This window comes from Protopterus annectens, chromosome 1.part2 (genome assembly GCF_019279795.1).
Source record: "Protopterus annectens isolate FY-2018-M chromosome 1.part2, PAN1.0, whole genome shotgun sequence".
NCBI classification, from domain to species: Eukaryota; Metazoa; Chordata; order Ceratodontiformes; family Protopteridae; genus Protopterus; species Protopterus annectens.
The window spans coordinates 364,177,097-364,193,640 of record NC_056727.1 but is presented as its reverse complement, the minus strand read 5'-3'; the positions used below and the strand labels follow the sequence as shown (position 1 = coordinate 364,193,640).

The 16,544-nt window shown below is 40.5% G+C and overlaps 1 protein-coding gene across 1 annotated transcript in view; it reads right to left on the bottom strand.

Moving 5' to 3' along the window:
• MCM8 (minichromosome maintenance 8 homologous recombination repair factor) overlaps nt 1-16,544 on the bottom strand; it is a 929,462-nt gene that overhangs the window by 416,993 nt on the left and 495,925 nt on the right. The window contains exon 13 of the mRNA XM_044056450.1: nt 2,094-2,235. Coding sequence (XP_043912385.1) covers nt 2,094-2,235 — 142 coding nt within the window. The remainder of the gene's footprint in view (nt 1-2,093; nt 2,236-16,544) is intronic.

The window sequence follows — 16,544 nt, the reverse complement described above, 5'->3', positions numbered from 1 at the left end:
AAGGCAGGTCATTGGGTCTGTTTACGAAAGGACTGACCCCTGCCCTCACCAAAAGTCTGAGCAGGTGAACTCCCTGTTCTAGGCCTGAAAGAACCTTGAGCTCTGCCCCTACCACGTCTAGACCTACCCCTAGACTGAGAATCATAAGCAGGATATGTCCATCCCTTAGTAGGCCAATTTCTACTAAACTTCGGTGGCTGCACCTGCAAGAAATCTTGCATAGACTTAGCTTTGTCCTCCATTTTCTTCAGAACTGCTTCCACAGGCGAACCAAACAACACATCAGACTGTAAAGGAGCATCCAAAATCCTTGTCTTAACATGCTCAGCTAAATTCTGATCCCTCAACCAGGCATGCCTGCGAAGAACAGAACTAGTGGCAGCCACCCTCGAGGAGGCCTGCACAGCATCAAAACCACATTGCAAAGAATGCTTACCCACTTGTTCAGACACATGAAGTAAATCCAGCAACTCTTTACACTCTATACCTTCCGCCAAAGCATCCACCTTAGATTTCAATTGAGAAAGGAGATAATTTTGATATTTTAGCATGTGAAATTGACAATTCAACGCTCTCATGGCTAGAGTGGAAGAAGTATACACTTTCTTTCCCCACCTATCCAAAACCCGTGCCTCTTTATCAGTGGGAACAGGATTTTTAACCACAGAGGCCTTAACACCTTTAGGTCCCTGAGAAACAGTTTCTGGGTCCGCCCTAGGACTCTTAAACAAATACTTATGAGCTTCGGGCACCCTATAGTACCTATCAGGTTTAACAGGAGCAGGAGGCAAAGAGTCAGGGTTCAGGGAAGCCTCTGCAAAAACATCTTCCACCACATTCAACACAGGAGGTATAGCTAAGGGCCTATGTTGTGGTAAAAAAGAATTCCTAAGCCTTTTCCTGGAATCAGAGTAATCTTGGCCTTCCCATTTAAAGTGTTCCCTCATGGAATGCAGAGTCTCTGAAAATGAGAAATCCTCAGGAGGAGAAGCTGTAGGTGTGGAATCATCCACATCAGAATCAGAATAAGGAGGAAGGTCCTGTAAGTCTTCAGCAGAAGACTCCGAAGCTTCTGAATACTGTTCCAAACTGTCAAACTCAGGTTCCACCCTAGGCCTCTTATCAGGAGGGGGCATAGAGCCTCTAATCATAGTAATTAAATCTTCTGCCATTTTAAGCATATGTTTCTTTGGCACAGAACCTGAAGTGCTAGGAGAAACCCCACTGTAGCTGAACTTGGCCTACCTCTGAAAGAAGTTTTGGAAACAGTAGGAGAAGCTCTAACTATCTTGGGAACAGAGGGAAGAACAGTTACCTGAGAAGCCCCTCAGCCTGGCCTACTTCCTGAGAGGCACATCCTGTAACAATAAAGTGTCTGCCTGAGACTCCAAAGAAACTCCTGGCAAAACCTCTGGCTCCACAGAGCCTTCTAAAGAACCGACGTCCGGGACTGCCGGTTCATCCACCCTAGGCTTCGCTGTTTTGTCTTGCGCTTTTTAGGCGAAGCGGGCGTCGGAGCATCCGACGGCATTTTGTAATTACAACGTTTCCCAAACACTAACCTGGCACAGTCTAACCTTCTCTTAATAGTGCGTTTATTAAAACTAGCACAAGAGCGGCAACCAACAACGTCGTGCTCAGGCCCTAAACAAGGTATACACAGAGTATGGTAATCCCTATGAGGTATCTGTTTCCCACAAGAAATACAGTTATTCACTTTTTCTGACATCCGGTTAAATACTGAGGCAAGAAAAAACCAAAATGCTCCCCAACGGGGTACTTAGCCAACTTTGATTCGGTCTGAAACTCCGACTTCGGAAATATTTCAGAACGCCAACCTGCACTCGCAAAAACTGCTTCTGCATCGGACCATGCGGCAAAAAAGACTGAAGATATGGCGTCGGTCATGCGCATTAGTACCCTGACGTACTGACGTCAGTCTAATGCGCCTTGACCGACGTCAGCCATATACTTTGGTATTCGGGCCGACTGGACAGCGGACTACCCAATAGTTAGGACTGCAGCAATGTGGGACGAAGAACATCAATAGACTGTATTGGAGTACCTGACAACAATAATCTCATTCTTGTTACCTTGATCTCCAAGTACCAGAGCACCAGCTTCTAACGCAAAATCTCCAGAGCTGCTGTCTCTTGAAAGGGTCACTGTCAAACCAGAGGTAGTAGAGGTGTTGCCACATACGTACACACCACGTGGAGCTATGTTACATACAGCCTAAAAGAAAGTGGGAGGGAAAAATTACACAGTTATATAATGTATGCAGCTAATAGAGATTAGCTTACTGCAGCTGGTTACGTGGAATACTTATAAATATCCATATATATATTTAACACACAACAGAATTAATGTAAAAGGCTGTGTACTCTAATAAAGATCCCCTCAAGAACAAAGTGGAAATATGCAATATATTATTCTACTGTGACAACAGGAGCTACTGTTTAGCAAATTACAAATGTGCAAACAGTTGCTTAGAAGAAATTGCTTAAAATGGTGATCTGGTAGTACAATTCAGCTTAAACTTGCACTAAGGCAGCATTTCAACTATCACTTACTAAACATGATATTCTCATAATCACAGCTCCTCTTATAAACTGTGGAATTATACTCTACAGCGGCATTCCTAATACTAAAGTTTACACTGTAGAAGAAACATTAAGATGCATAGGGTATTTGTTTTGTGATAGCCATGTACCTAGATGCACGGTAAACACAAAGCCAAAGATCAGTATCATCCTTTTCCTAAGTTTTCAGTTATCATATAACGCACACCTGCAAGTGTCTCACTGCACTTATTAAATCTTTAAACATGCTGACTTTTTTATTTCTGTGTTTGACACAAAGTTGTAAAGATGTAGGAGTGTTTGAAAACTATTTTTAATAGGTATAATAAATGTACAACATATTTATTTTAGCAGTCCAAAAACTAGAGTAATTAATTTAAAACATAGTTGATTTTTTGAAATACCTAACAAACATTTGTTAATGTCAGCCTATTTACATGCAGCCTTTTTTGTTCTTATTTGGCAGCCTTTTTTTTAATATGACAAATTTTTGTATGTGGCAAATGCAAACACTAAGGTTTTTAAGTTATTCGTTTTTTTCCTTAACCTGACAAAACTGAGTATATGTAAAAGTGAGTATTACAAATACACACCACCTTGATGGTTGGCTGTTTCTTTACAGCAGACAAATATGACTAATATATAAGGAAATGTTTGTGCTGAGAAAAACTTTTAAGGTCTGATGAAGCGAATAGTGAAAGCGCTTACCTGTGCACGAAAATAAAAACTCGCATATGTTTTTTACCAACAAGACTGGATTATTGTGAGCCTGCTGGTTGCCTCTCTCTGACTATCGTTTTTGGATTTATTATACTCTGTATTTCAGACAGCAGAGAGGCATTTGCTCTCATGGGTGGGTTTAGCATAACTGTTTTCTATATTTAAATGTTTGCAAGATATTAAAATGGAAACCTAGTGACAATTTATTATATTTGGTTCAATGCAATCTACATAAAAAAATTCTTCACTATTTTATAAGAGGGATTTTGTACAAAGCAAACAAACCACCCCTAAAAAAACACAGGTCATGCAAATAAAAGTCAGTCAATTTTATTCAAAAAGTTGAGTGCTTTCATCCTTGTAAATGCAAAAGAACTTCATCAGAACCAAATGGCAGTGCAATTAAATATGTTACCTAAACCATCAAATACTTCTTAATTAATCAATTAAACAGTACAAATTATTAAAGCTACAACTCCTCAATTTATACCAAAATTTCAATAAATAATAAGACAAATCCCTATAAAGATATTCTAATAGATATATAGTCATCATAAACAGATGTAAATGTATCTCTTGTAGATAAAAAAGAAATAAAAATATAATTTCTAAATTGCAAATATAATAAAGTCCTTATACTTTCACAGCATAAAGTTTGAGCATAATTATGATATTTCCCATTTAACCCCGGTGGGTCTAATGCATTAAGCTGTAATTGCCAAATCAGTTCTTTGAATTCAGTAACCGTTTCCCAAGTTCTACCCCTTGGGTTCCTACCAACCTTTTCCAACACAGCAAAGAGAAACGTATTACAACCTGTACATGCCATTTTATGCTTACAAAGGGCATTATTCTCATTACTTTTATCAATATCATAGTTGTGTTCATATATTTGCCTACATAAAGTTCCTTCAGTATTATCCATGTAAAATGTTTCACAGTAATCACAAAGAGCAATATAAACAATGCCCTCAGTCTTTCAATTACAGCCATCTGCTGGTCCTGTACATCCAAAGAGTCACGTGCCAGAATAAAGGGACATTGGTTACATCGACCACACTTTCTCATACCATTAATAGAAGTTGTCCTGGTAGAAACTTGATCTTTAAAAATGTTTTTTAAATTTTTATTTTTACCTCTCTTAAAAATAAATAAAGGTTTATCCCCAATAACATTGAAAAAAATTGACATCAATGCCAAATATAAACCAATACTTTGAAATAATTTTTGCACCTCACTGTTCAAAGGATTATATTTAAAGTACAATTGTGTACACTTACCATAAATGTAGATGTTCGAGTGTATTCACTGTTGCAGTCATTACATTTGGGTTATCTGCTTGCAGGTAGCCCTCAGTCGGCCTGATTAACAAAGTCTTGGGCCCTGCTTCAGTTGCTGTCCCTTCTTCCATGACGTCAGTTCATCAGGGCTATAAAACATGCAGCCGATGCCATTACATCAGTTTTTCTTGCCCTAGATGTCAGGTGCCTCCCTAATGGGGAGCAAGTAAATATAAAAGTGCAATGATATACCTCCAACAAAAAAGCAAATACACCAAAAAGGCTTTTAAGCATAGTAAAGGAAAGTAGAGGTATAGCCAAAAGAAGTTAGGGGGTTGGAGGGAGGGTAACCAGGACTGCAACAGTGAATACACTCAAACATCTATATTTATGGTAAGTGTACACAACTGTACTATGTTTTTCGTGTTTGACTGTTGCAGTTATTACATTTGGGTAGATTCCCAAAGCTATGGTTGGTAGGAGGAATTTAGATAGCATTAGGACCAGCTATAAGGCCCTGCAGGACTGCAGTGGCAAAGCCAGCTCTGGATTAAGAGAAAATTGGCAAATGACAATGCTTGGTGAAAGTATGTACAGAACTCCAGGTAGCAGCTTCTAGGATGTCCCTGATAGGGACGCCTCTGAGAAAGGCTGTAGAGGTAGATGCAGCCCTGGTGGAGTGAGGTCTGATCCCCTGGGGGATAGGTTTTCCATGGTGCTTATAGCAGAAAAGAAAGCAATGGCCTATCCATTTAGAAATGGTTTGCTTTGAAACAGCCTTCCACTCTGCCCCTGCAGCAAATGCCACCAACAGTTGTTCAGATTTCCTTTGAGGTTTAGTCCTGTCCAAGTAGAATCTAAGTTGTCTGTGCATGTCTAAGGAATGCAGTATCTGTTCACCTTTGTTCTGTCGATTGGGAAAGAAGGTTGGAAATGAATAGACTGATTAAGAGCCACACTGGATACCACCTTGGGCATGAAGGATGGATTGGTTCTGAGGGACACTGTGTCCACATGAAAGATGATGAAAGGCTCCACTGCTATAAGAGCCTGTAATTCAGATACCCTTTTAGTTGAAGTGATTGCTAAAAGGAAAGCTGTTTTCTAAGACATAAATTTTAAGTCTGCAGTAGCAGCTGGCTCGAAAGGAGGTAGAGCGAGTTTTTACAAAACAAAGTTAAGGTCCCAGGCTGGGGTTGGAACTCTCCTGGGTGGTCTCAAATTTTTGGCCCCTCTGAGGAACTGCTTGAGCAGTGGATGAGAGAAGAGGGGAGGTTCTCTGTTATAATGAGCTGAAATGGCTGAGGCGTGGATCTTAATGGAGGAAAAAGACAGGCCCTTGTGAAGCATCTATTGTAAAATCTGATGTAAATTGGGCAATGCTCTGCTCATCCCCTTGAGAATGGTTAGAGGCACAGAATCTTTTCCAATTTTCAGCATAAGATTTTCTAGTACTAGGCCTCCTTGCCTCTAAAATGATATCCATCACAGGTTTACTGAGGGATGGTAGAGGAGAGATTATGTAATTAGCCAGGTTGCAAAGTTCAGTGTTTGAAGCTGAGGGTGCAGAATCTGGTTCTCCTGCTGGGACAACAGGGAAGGAGTCTGAGGCAGGTGCCATGGGGATAACAGTGACACACTGCGCAGGAGGGGGTACCAGTGTTGGCGTGGCCAGTCTGGAGCAATCAGAATCATCCTTGGTTTGTCCTGTTTGATTTTTAGTAGTACTCTGGAGAGCTGAGGCAGAGGGGGGAAGACATAGACTGATAGGTTTTCCAGCTGAAGGACACAGCAACCACTTTCCAGGCTTGCTTATGGGGAGTCCTTGTGCAAAATTTGTCCAATTGGTAGTTCTGGGGAGAGGCAAACAGGTCTATATCTGGGCTCCCCCATTTGCTTGTCAACATGTTGAAAATCTTTGGTTCCAGTTTCCACTTGTGTGAGTCCATGAGGCTTCTGCTTAGTCCGTCTGCCAGTGTATTTAATTTTCCTGGCAGGAATTGAACTTGTAGGTGCACTTGGTAGCTCAAGGCTGTGTTCCACAATGCCATGGCTAGTCTGCAGAGAGGGTAAGAATGCGTACTACCCCCTGCTTATGTACCACATAACAGTGGTGTTGTCCATCTTTACCATAAGTTGTCCTGGAAGACTGTGGTCCTTGAAGGCTGTCAGAGCATTCTGTACAGCTAAAATTTCTTTTTGATTGATATGCAGGTGCATTTGACTTGGGTTCCATTTGCCCTGAATGCACTTCCCTGCCAGGTGAGCCCCTCACGGATAGTCTGATGCATCTGTTGTTAGGGTTTGGGCGGCAGGGGGTGAGGTGAAAGGTAGTCCCTTGTTTGGTGGCAGGCCTCTGCCACCAAAGGAATTCTAGGCATAGGCAAGGTATGATAGGAATCATTGCTTCTAGATCCTAAGAATGTTGACACCGTAGGCTTTTTAGATTCCACTGTAGTTTCCTCATATGCAGTCTTGCATATGGAATTAGAAGAATGCAGGAGGCCATGAACCCCAAGGCTTGTAGTATTTGTCTTGCAGATGGCAGGGTTTTTGTGACCACTTGTTTGAAGAAGGTTGTCAAATGAATTTGTTTCTCTGGCATGAGCTAAGCCATCTGGGAAGCTGTATTCAAGCTTGCGCCCAGAATATAATTTGTTGACAGGGTACCAGGTGTGATTTATTTTCGTTTATGGTGTACCCCAGGCAATTTAGAACCCTTTGTACAAAGACCAGATGATTCAAAAGTATGTCCTGGCTTTCTGCCTGAATTAGACAATCGTCCAGGTATGGGTATATTTCAATATTTCTTTGCCTGCAAAATGCAATAACTGGAGCTAGGCACTTTGTGAATACCCTGGGTGTACTAGATAAGCCAAAGGGCAGTGCAGAGAACTGATAGTGCGTGTAGCCTGCTTTGAAGTGTAGGTATCTTCTGCAAGATTCCCTGATTGGGATGTGCAGGTATGCTTCTTTTAAATCTAGTGTTGCCAACCAGGCATCTTTGCCTAACATAGGAAGTAATTGGTGAAGAGTCAGCATCTTGAATTTTGGAATTTCCAAAAAGGTGTTTAGAGTAGACAGGTCCAGGATAGGACGCCATGCATGGTCTTTTCTGGGTACCAGGAAAAGTCTCGAGCAGAAACCTAGTCCCTTTTCCTCTTCCGGTACCAGTTGAATAGCCCCCATGCTTAAGAGAGAAAGTATTTGTTTTTGGGCCTCTGCCCACTGATTTGGGGGTAGGTCTGGCCACCCGCTTGGTGTTGGCAACATGTGGAAGTGAAATATGTATCCCTGGGACACTATATTTAAAACCCATTTGTCCTGGGTAATGAGTTCCCAGTTCTTTGCATGAAGAGCAATCTTTCTCCCCAAAGGGGCAGTCAGTTGATAAGTGCTTGGAAATTTTAAACGGAAGTCATTTAGACAGTTTACCATAGCAGGAGTCTTATTACTCCCAGATTTGGAAGTGGAGGCCCCCCACTGCTTAGTCCTGTGTGTCCCCTGGGACTGAAACCTGGGGCTTTTTCTGTGTCTGGGTTTGGCTTGAGAAGACCTGGAATGGGCTGGAAAGATCAATTCTTAGAGGGCCAGTGCCTACTAAATCTAGGGGGCTGAACTTGTAAGAAATCTTTAACAGTTTGCATAGATTTAGCTTTATCTTCCATCTTTTTAAGAACTTCCTAAGCCTTGTTGCCAAACAGGTGGTCCAGATTTAAGGGAGCATCCAACAATTTAGCTTTAACATGATCAGGCAAAGATTGCTCCTTTAACCAAGCATGCCTTCTGAGCACAGACCCAGTAACAGCAGCCCTGCAAGAGGCCTCTAATGAATCAAAACCACATTGCAAAGTATGTTTTCCAACTTGTTCAGCAGAATGCATTAAATCCTGTAATTCTTTATTTTCCACACAGTCAGGAATCAACATAATTTTCTGTTTAAGCAATCCAATAAAATGTTGCTGATACTTTAACATATGAAACTGGCAGTTTAAAGCCCTAATGGCCAAGGTTGCAGAAGTGTAAACCTTCTTACCCCATCTATCCAGCGCTCTGGAGTCTCTATCAGAAGGGGTAGGATTTTTAGCAGAAGAAGCCTTAATGCCCTTGGGCCCCTATGAAATAGTCTCTGGATCCGCAATAGGATTTTTAAAAAGGAACTTGTGTGACTCAGGGACCCTATTGTATCTTTCAGGTTTTCTAGAAGCAGGAGGCAAGGAATCAGAGGCCAAACTAGATTCCAAAAAAACATCATCAACAATATCTAGGAGGAATGGCTAAAGGCCTATGCTGAGGTAGGAGTAAGAAATCCCTAAGCCTCTTTTTTGAATCAGAAAAATCCTAGCTTTCCCAGTGGAAATGCTCCCTTAGAGTATGTAAGGTTTCCCCAAAAGAAAAATTCTTTGGAGGGGAAGCAGGGGGAATGTAGTCCTCTGCATCAGAATCCTCATAAGTAGATAAGGGCAAATCCAGATCATCAGAAGAATCAGAAAAAACAGAATCCTGGTCAGAAGATTCATAAACAACTTCAGTCCTAGGCCTCTTAAAAAGGGGGGGGTTGCTACCCCTGATTAGAGTTATTAAATCTTCAGCCATTCCTATTATTTGTTTTTTAGGCATAGAGGCCTGAGCATGTGGCCTGGGCTTCATTTTTTTAGGCATGGTTCGAGATTTAGGCCTAAGTGAAGAAGGAGCCGTCGGTTTAATATGCAAGTCCGCAGGCCTGAATACACCCTCAGAAGCCGGTGCCTGAACAACTGCTCTGGACCCATCCAAAGTAGAGACATCTGCGGGTTCCATAGTTGAAGCATCTCACGGCATACCGGACTCCAAATGGGTCTCAGTAGAGGCCTGCGAATCAGAAGTAGCGGGTATCAGGGGCTACGAAAGCGCCTCACTGAGTACCGGCGAACTGGCGACTGGCTTAGGAGAAGTGTCGTCGGCAGTTTTGGACCTCAGCACCTGTCTCTGTCTTTATCTTTGTGTTTTTTCGGAATCCCGGTAGTCAGATGGCTAACTGACATTTCTGGATAATTAAACCGAGAACCAAAATATTTAGAGGCAAAAATATATCGACGACAGATAGTGCGCTGATTAAATAAAGCACAAAACCAACAGCAAGGTACATCGTGGCCAGGGCCTAGGCAAGGAATACAGTACGAATGAAAATCTTTATGAGGTATTTGCTTTCCACAAGTAATGCAATTATTAACTTTTACTGACATCGATAAGGAGCAAGAAAAAGTTTCCTCAATAGGGTACTTAGCTTTAGTTGAAGACTTCGGTTCTGAAACTCGAAAACGAAAATTTCAGGAGTCGGCCGACCGGCACTTGTGAACTTCTTCTGCTTCGGGCACCACACGGCAAGAAAGACTGATGTAATGGCATCAGCTGCATAATTTATACCCCTGACGACCTAACATCATGGAAGAAGGGACAGCATCCGACGCAGGACCCAAGACTTTGTTAATCAGGCCGACTGAGGGCTACCTGTAAGCAGATAACCCAAATGTAATGACTGCAACAGTGAAACACGAAGAACATCCAATCCTCTATTAAATACTGCAGTGTTAGTGGGTGTAACATCATGTGCAAGACCTTGTACTAAGATAGGATTAAATCTGGTGTGTCTAAGGGCTGCTACTTCCAAATTAATCTTATTATTAAAATATCCAGAATAGCCCCTATCTAAAACATTCAACATCTGTGATCATTCTAGACGTTCTAACAAATTTCCCCTTAACTAGGGATCTCTTTTGTGACAAAGGGTGGTTACTCCAAAAATGTAAATATGTGTTTGAGAAAAGTGGGCTTCCTATATACATTAGATTCAAATTTACCATTTTTCTTGAAGATGGTCCCATCTAAATAACTGAAAGAATCCTTAGGAATAGTACGCATAAACCTTAAAAATGATGTAGAGCTAATATAATGAGTAAACTCATCTAACCTATCTAAGGTGCCCCTCCACAAAATAAAAATGCCATCCAAATAATGAATATAAAGGGACCAACATTCTACAAATTGGGACTTTAATATACATTTTTGCACCCATGCCCATATCACAAGATTTGCATACAAAGGTGTACATACTGACCGTGTAGCCACTCACTTTATCTGTTTATAATACTCTCCTTCAAAATAAACAAAATTATTGTTGAGTACATATTTCATAAAATTCATCAGAATGATATCTTCTGCTGTCAAAAAGTGGGAATGCGGTAGTGCCTCTGAAAAACAACCCACACCTTTTGAGAGGGGGGATGCAACCAAACAGATCAACATCTTATACAAACAAATAAGGCATCTTCATCAAATAAATGAGAAATAAAATACCTCAAAAAACTGCAAGAGTCCAGTAAAATATAAGAAAAATCAGAAACAAAATGTTTCACCATTTGGTCAATATAAACAGCCAATGGGTAAGTCTTGGAACATCTAGCTGACACAATGGGTCTCATTGGGGGATTAAGGATGTCCTTATGTATCTTGGTAACATCGAATATTTAGGGCACAACAGGTTTCTCAATAAATAGAAATGTAAATGTAGACTGAGAAATATAGTCATTTAAAATTAATTCCTCAAGGTACATATCTATCTTGCGGTAAGCAAAATGAATCTCGTTAATAGAGACTGAAACATATTTATCAGTATCAAGTAGTAACTCGAATATTCTGTTAGAGTAATCGTTAGAATCCATCTGGACCACACCTCTGCCCTTATCTAGTTTCATAATTCTTAGGGAGGTGTCACACCTCAATTTATACAAGAATTCCTTTTCATCACAACTTAAATTGTACCTCTGGTATTGGTGAGAATCGTGACTTAACTGATGTATATCCCTTTCACAGAGATTCTCAAATATGTTCACTAGTGAACAACTGGAAGGAACAGCAGTAATTTTTTTTCTTAAATACGTCATTATTAGTCACATCAGTATTGCCACAGAGAATCAACAAATTCAACTTCCTGGTAATAATCTTAATTCTAGTAAACAGCCAGACACATCAAATTTGGACAGAGGAACAGAAGTAAATCTTCTTCTCAAACAAATTAAAATGTACATCGGTAATATGCAAACATGAATAACAAACTACTAAAACTATGACGAGAAATTATTATTTGACCATCTACGTCCTCTGAAAAAGTTGGTATTACTGCCTCCTGGACTGATCCCGGGCATTTCCTGACCTTCCCTGCCTCCCACCCGGGTACCTTGTGCTGTTTTAGTATGGCCCAATTGGTTGATGCTGCTCCCTGCTTGCTAACCTCTCGGAGTGGTGTGGGGGGACTCTAAAGGGTCTAAACTGGAGAATAACTGGTGAAAAGGAGTTTCTATTTCTGTATTAACCTCTAAAGTACGGCTAGACAACCTATCGGGAATGCGATATCCCTCCTATATCAGGATTTACTACACTTTCAGCCTTAGGTATTGGATAAGCAATGTGTTTTTTATGCTCTTTCATCCCTTTCTAATTTTTCCCACTTTTTAGACTTATTAATACCGATATGACAATCTATATTCACAAATACTTTAGAATAAGCAGAATGATAATGCTTGAATAACAAGTCGGATCTAATACTTGCATCCAGCTTGCTAATTTAATGAGACAAAAGCTCCATTTTTTTCATTATTCTTAATTAAAATATTGACAGATTCTAAGCCGTATCTATTAAACCTTTCCACAACCTCAAAATACAAGTCAGACCAATATGGCACATCATTAGAGAACTTAGCCATATACAGTCCTTGGGGTGCATGCCTCCTTTGTATACATATATCAAAGTAAGCATTATCCAACTGTAATTTACAATAATTAAGTACCAATTTTTCCAAAGCAAAAATCTGCTGTGATAAAGTCTTCCCTTCTTTGGTTCATAGATTAGTACTAGGCTAACTGCCCTTGCGAGCCATTTTAAGCCTAGCCAATTATCCCTTGTGAGACTCGAACCCTGTACCTTGTGTTTGTAAGGCAAACACCTTAACCATTAGGCCACCCTCCCAACCTTTGGGTTCATTAAATACATATTGTTCATGAAAAGATGGTCCACGGGCCAAACAATCCCTAATATTGACCTCAAATTCTAAATTAGAATTAAATGTATTAGTCCTAGAGTCTCTGCAGTCCAGGACATTAAAAATGTGCACAGAAAATGTATTATTAATAGCCATACCTACAACAGCATTTGAATGACTTAATGAACCTTTTCCAGCTAAAGTTCCATTAATTAATGATCTTACATGTTCCTTCATCACTGCGGTGGTGGTGCTGCAGTAGCGTTGTCGCCTCACAGTAAGACGTTGTCCTGTTCAATTCTCAGCTAGAGTGTCTTCTGTGTGGATACATGCGTGAATGGACATACCTTTGTTGAAGTTTGTGCTTCAGGGCCGGCAACTCGGCACGTAAAAATCTACTGCCAATCATTAGCGGACCGGATTTCCGCTATGGCGACCCCTAACCGGGAAAAGCCAAAAGACACAACAACAACAACATGTTCCTTCATCAAAGGATGATATAAATCCCTAGAGGTAGGCAAACCTGAAAATGCAGTATTGCAAGGAACATTGTTGATGTTGCTGGAAACAGAAGCATTAGGTGTTCCCACACTGTGCACAGATGCCGAAGCAAAATATTTCCAGTGGAACCTAAGCTCGGAAACTGCAAAGTATTAAGGTGCAAAGGACAGAATTCAGGGATTTTATACAATACCTTAACTGATGGGATTAATCAAGCTGCTTTTACCAGTCCAAAATCCTGACAAAACATGCAATAATTTTTTTTACCAGTTTGGACGGTAGTAACTTAGACTGGTGATAGGAGTTCTTCTGACTGAACTCTGATGGTTCCAGATCACAGTAGTGTAGTAACAGCAGAAAAACGTAAAATGTGACACGCTGTCATGTAACAGATATTGTGAACATTCTGAATGTATACCTAGTAGCATGGGCAAATTTTCTTTCCTTGCTACATTCACTACTGGCAATAAAATGCATCTTTCATAGTTCAAATTTAAATGGTCCAAATATTTTTTCAGTTGCATCATTAAAGTAAGGGCTCCAAATGTTGCCCAAAATGTAATGTTCAGCTCTGCTAACAAACACAATAACAAGATAATGAGAGCTGGGCCTTGAAACCAGTGACTGAAAACTCCAAAAGAACAAGGCTCACCCAGTTCTCACATAAATAACAAAATGCTCAGAAGCCAAGAACACTGAAAGAATTGTTCTATGCAAAATTTTACAAGAAAATAAAATAATTTATTCCATAAAAAGTTAAGCACTTTGGTCCTTACACTTAACAGAACTTCATCTGAACTAACAACCACTTTAAAAACAATGAATTATATATCCAATGAATAAATCACGTCATAAATCCACCAATGAAATTGCTATAAATATATAAATATAACTCTCCCTTTACATCTACTCACTTGCATTAAGTCTAACTTGCCATAACAAGTTATACCTTGGAATAGGAGCACAACATTTAATTTCCTAACACACATTTTTTAGATCCAAAAGAGCTTCTGACATATCCATTTTTTGAGTAGGGACAAATGTAAAAATATGAATGAACAAATGAAAAACACTTATCGACACTGAAATCACTGTAATTAAAATATTGAATCTATTATGTACTATCATAACAGGGGATGAATTAACCATCTCATTGTTGCCTGCCTTTGTTGATTAGTCCAAAAAGAATAATATATAATTCTCCCTCACAGAACATTTCCTTAAAATTGCGTTCAGACATCATTAGAATTATTCCTAGAAAGTAGCATCCTTTTCTTCCATTAAACCCATGGAATATATGACATTAGTGTCTGTAATTTGAAGAATGCACTATATAAACATAAAGTTAATTGTAACTTCAATAAAAAGTATTACTTTTTGTCCTAGAGCAAATCCCTGTAAATCCAACAGATGGCCCAAGGGAAAACAGATTAGAACTTTGTGTCCTGCAGAGTCCTACAGCAGTAGTGAGAGAGAGAGAGAAGCAGACTTTCAGTGGATTAAGTACCTCTGTTTTGCTTTTTATTGCGTGTTTTTGCTAGCCACGTTGTTTCGACCACATTTTTATCAACTTTGCTACTTATCTGAATTGTTTTTGAAACCAAATACTGTTTGCACTTTAAAGTATTATTTTTTTAAGTGTTTTTCATCTGTTTAACTGTAAAGGGCTGCACACTCAAGTGCGATAGCCTATTTTCCGTGTTAAAAGTGTTTTTATTGCTGTATTTGCTTTAACATTAAAAAAAAACCCTAAAAACAAAAAAATCCTAGCCTTCTACTCGTTTCCTGCCTTTTTAAGTCTAGTAAAGTCCGGTTTTCGGAGTTTGCTGAATTCTGGGCTGTTTGTAAGTTCCTGTGTTGCCCAGACCTTTCTAAGATAGAGGGAAGCTTCTCTGTTCATCAGTGAGAGTGGTGAGCTTTGAAACAGCCTATCTGTCACTGGAGGAGTGGTTTCAGCTCAGAAACTGTAGTTTTATTGGCCATTTTGAGCTATTTCTATCCCTTTCATCTTTCTGTTTAATTGCATGGTTTTGTGCATCGATTTGCACCTTTTAGCTAGGATTAAACTATTCCCGGCGCCATAAAGTCTGCACTTCAGTTTTCCCTTAGAACTAGCCAGTTTCTTAATTTTAGCACTTACATCTGCTATTCTGTGGTCAGCACTGGTTCAGATCTGTTGCAAACACTAAATAAGCTACAGATTACTGAAGCACTCAACATTTCTCATTTCCTAGTGGATAACAGTTTTGTACTTATCTTCCTCAAGTTACTTCGAGGAAAACAGCTCTAGTACTTACTTCTCTCACTTGTTTAGAGGAAAATAGTGATTACCCAGGTGTGTCCAAGGGACAGCACCCGGTGTTCTCTTACCCAGGCATGTCCAAGGGACAGCTCCTGGTGTTCTCTTACCCAGGCATGTCCAAGGGACAGCTCCCGGTGTTCTCTTACCCAGGCATGTCCAAGGGACAGCTCCCGGTGTTCTCTTACCCAGGCATGTCCAAGGGACAGCTCCCGGTGTTCTCTCCTGTCTACCTGATGAATCTGGCCAACTTGGGGCAATGTAGCAATTGTCTCATGTACACTGACAACCTTCTCCTCCTACCACCCAACACTACAACCTGTGAAAGATGCATTTATCTAGCCAAACTGGACGCAAAGCTCTCTCAACCCAAGACTGAACTTCTCAGTCAAGAGGAGAAGGTAAACACTTGCACCACACCACACTCATCACATAGTTCCACTATACCTACACCATCAAAGCCCACACATAGATACACAAAAACATTCTCAGAGGCTCTCAATAACAATCTGCCCAAGCAACAGAGACCTCCAAAGCAGAAACGCAAGCAACCTCCACCCCTCAGCACAATCCAAAAGACACAACACACAGACTCAGTGTGGCACTCAAGCACAGCCCATAAGGCAAAACAACTTGCTTAACACATTAGTCATAGGTGACTATAGTCAGGCACACTGATGTTCCACTCACCAAAATAGACAAGGAGAAGGTTTCTGTTAGCTGCCTGTCAGGTGCCAGGATCCGCCACATAAAGTACAGTTGTGTACCTACCATAAATGTAGATGTTCGAGTGTATTCACTGTTGCAGTCATTACTCTTGGGTTATCCTGCTGGCAGGCTACCCTCAGTCGGCCAGAATTCCAAAGTCTAGGTCTGGCGTCGGTTGCTGTCTCCTCTTCCCTGACGTCAGTGCACCAGGGGTATAAAAGATGCAGCCGACGCCATTTTCTTCAGTTTTTCTTGCCCCAAATGTCAGGTGCCCCCAAATTGGTAGGCTGAAAAATATGCCAATCAAAATGCATGCAGAAAAATAACATTTTCTTTATCTACAAGCAAATACACCAAATAGGTTGTATAGGATAGAGAAGTGCAGATAAGTCCCAGCAAAGAGAAGGGGGATGGTGAGTGGGTAACCTGGACTGCA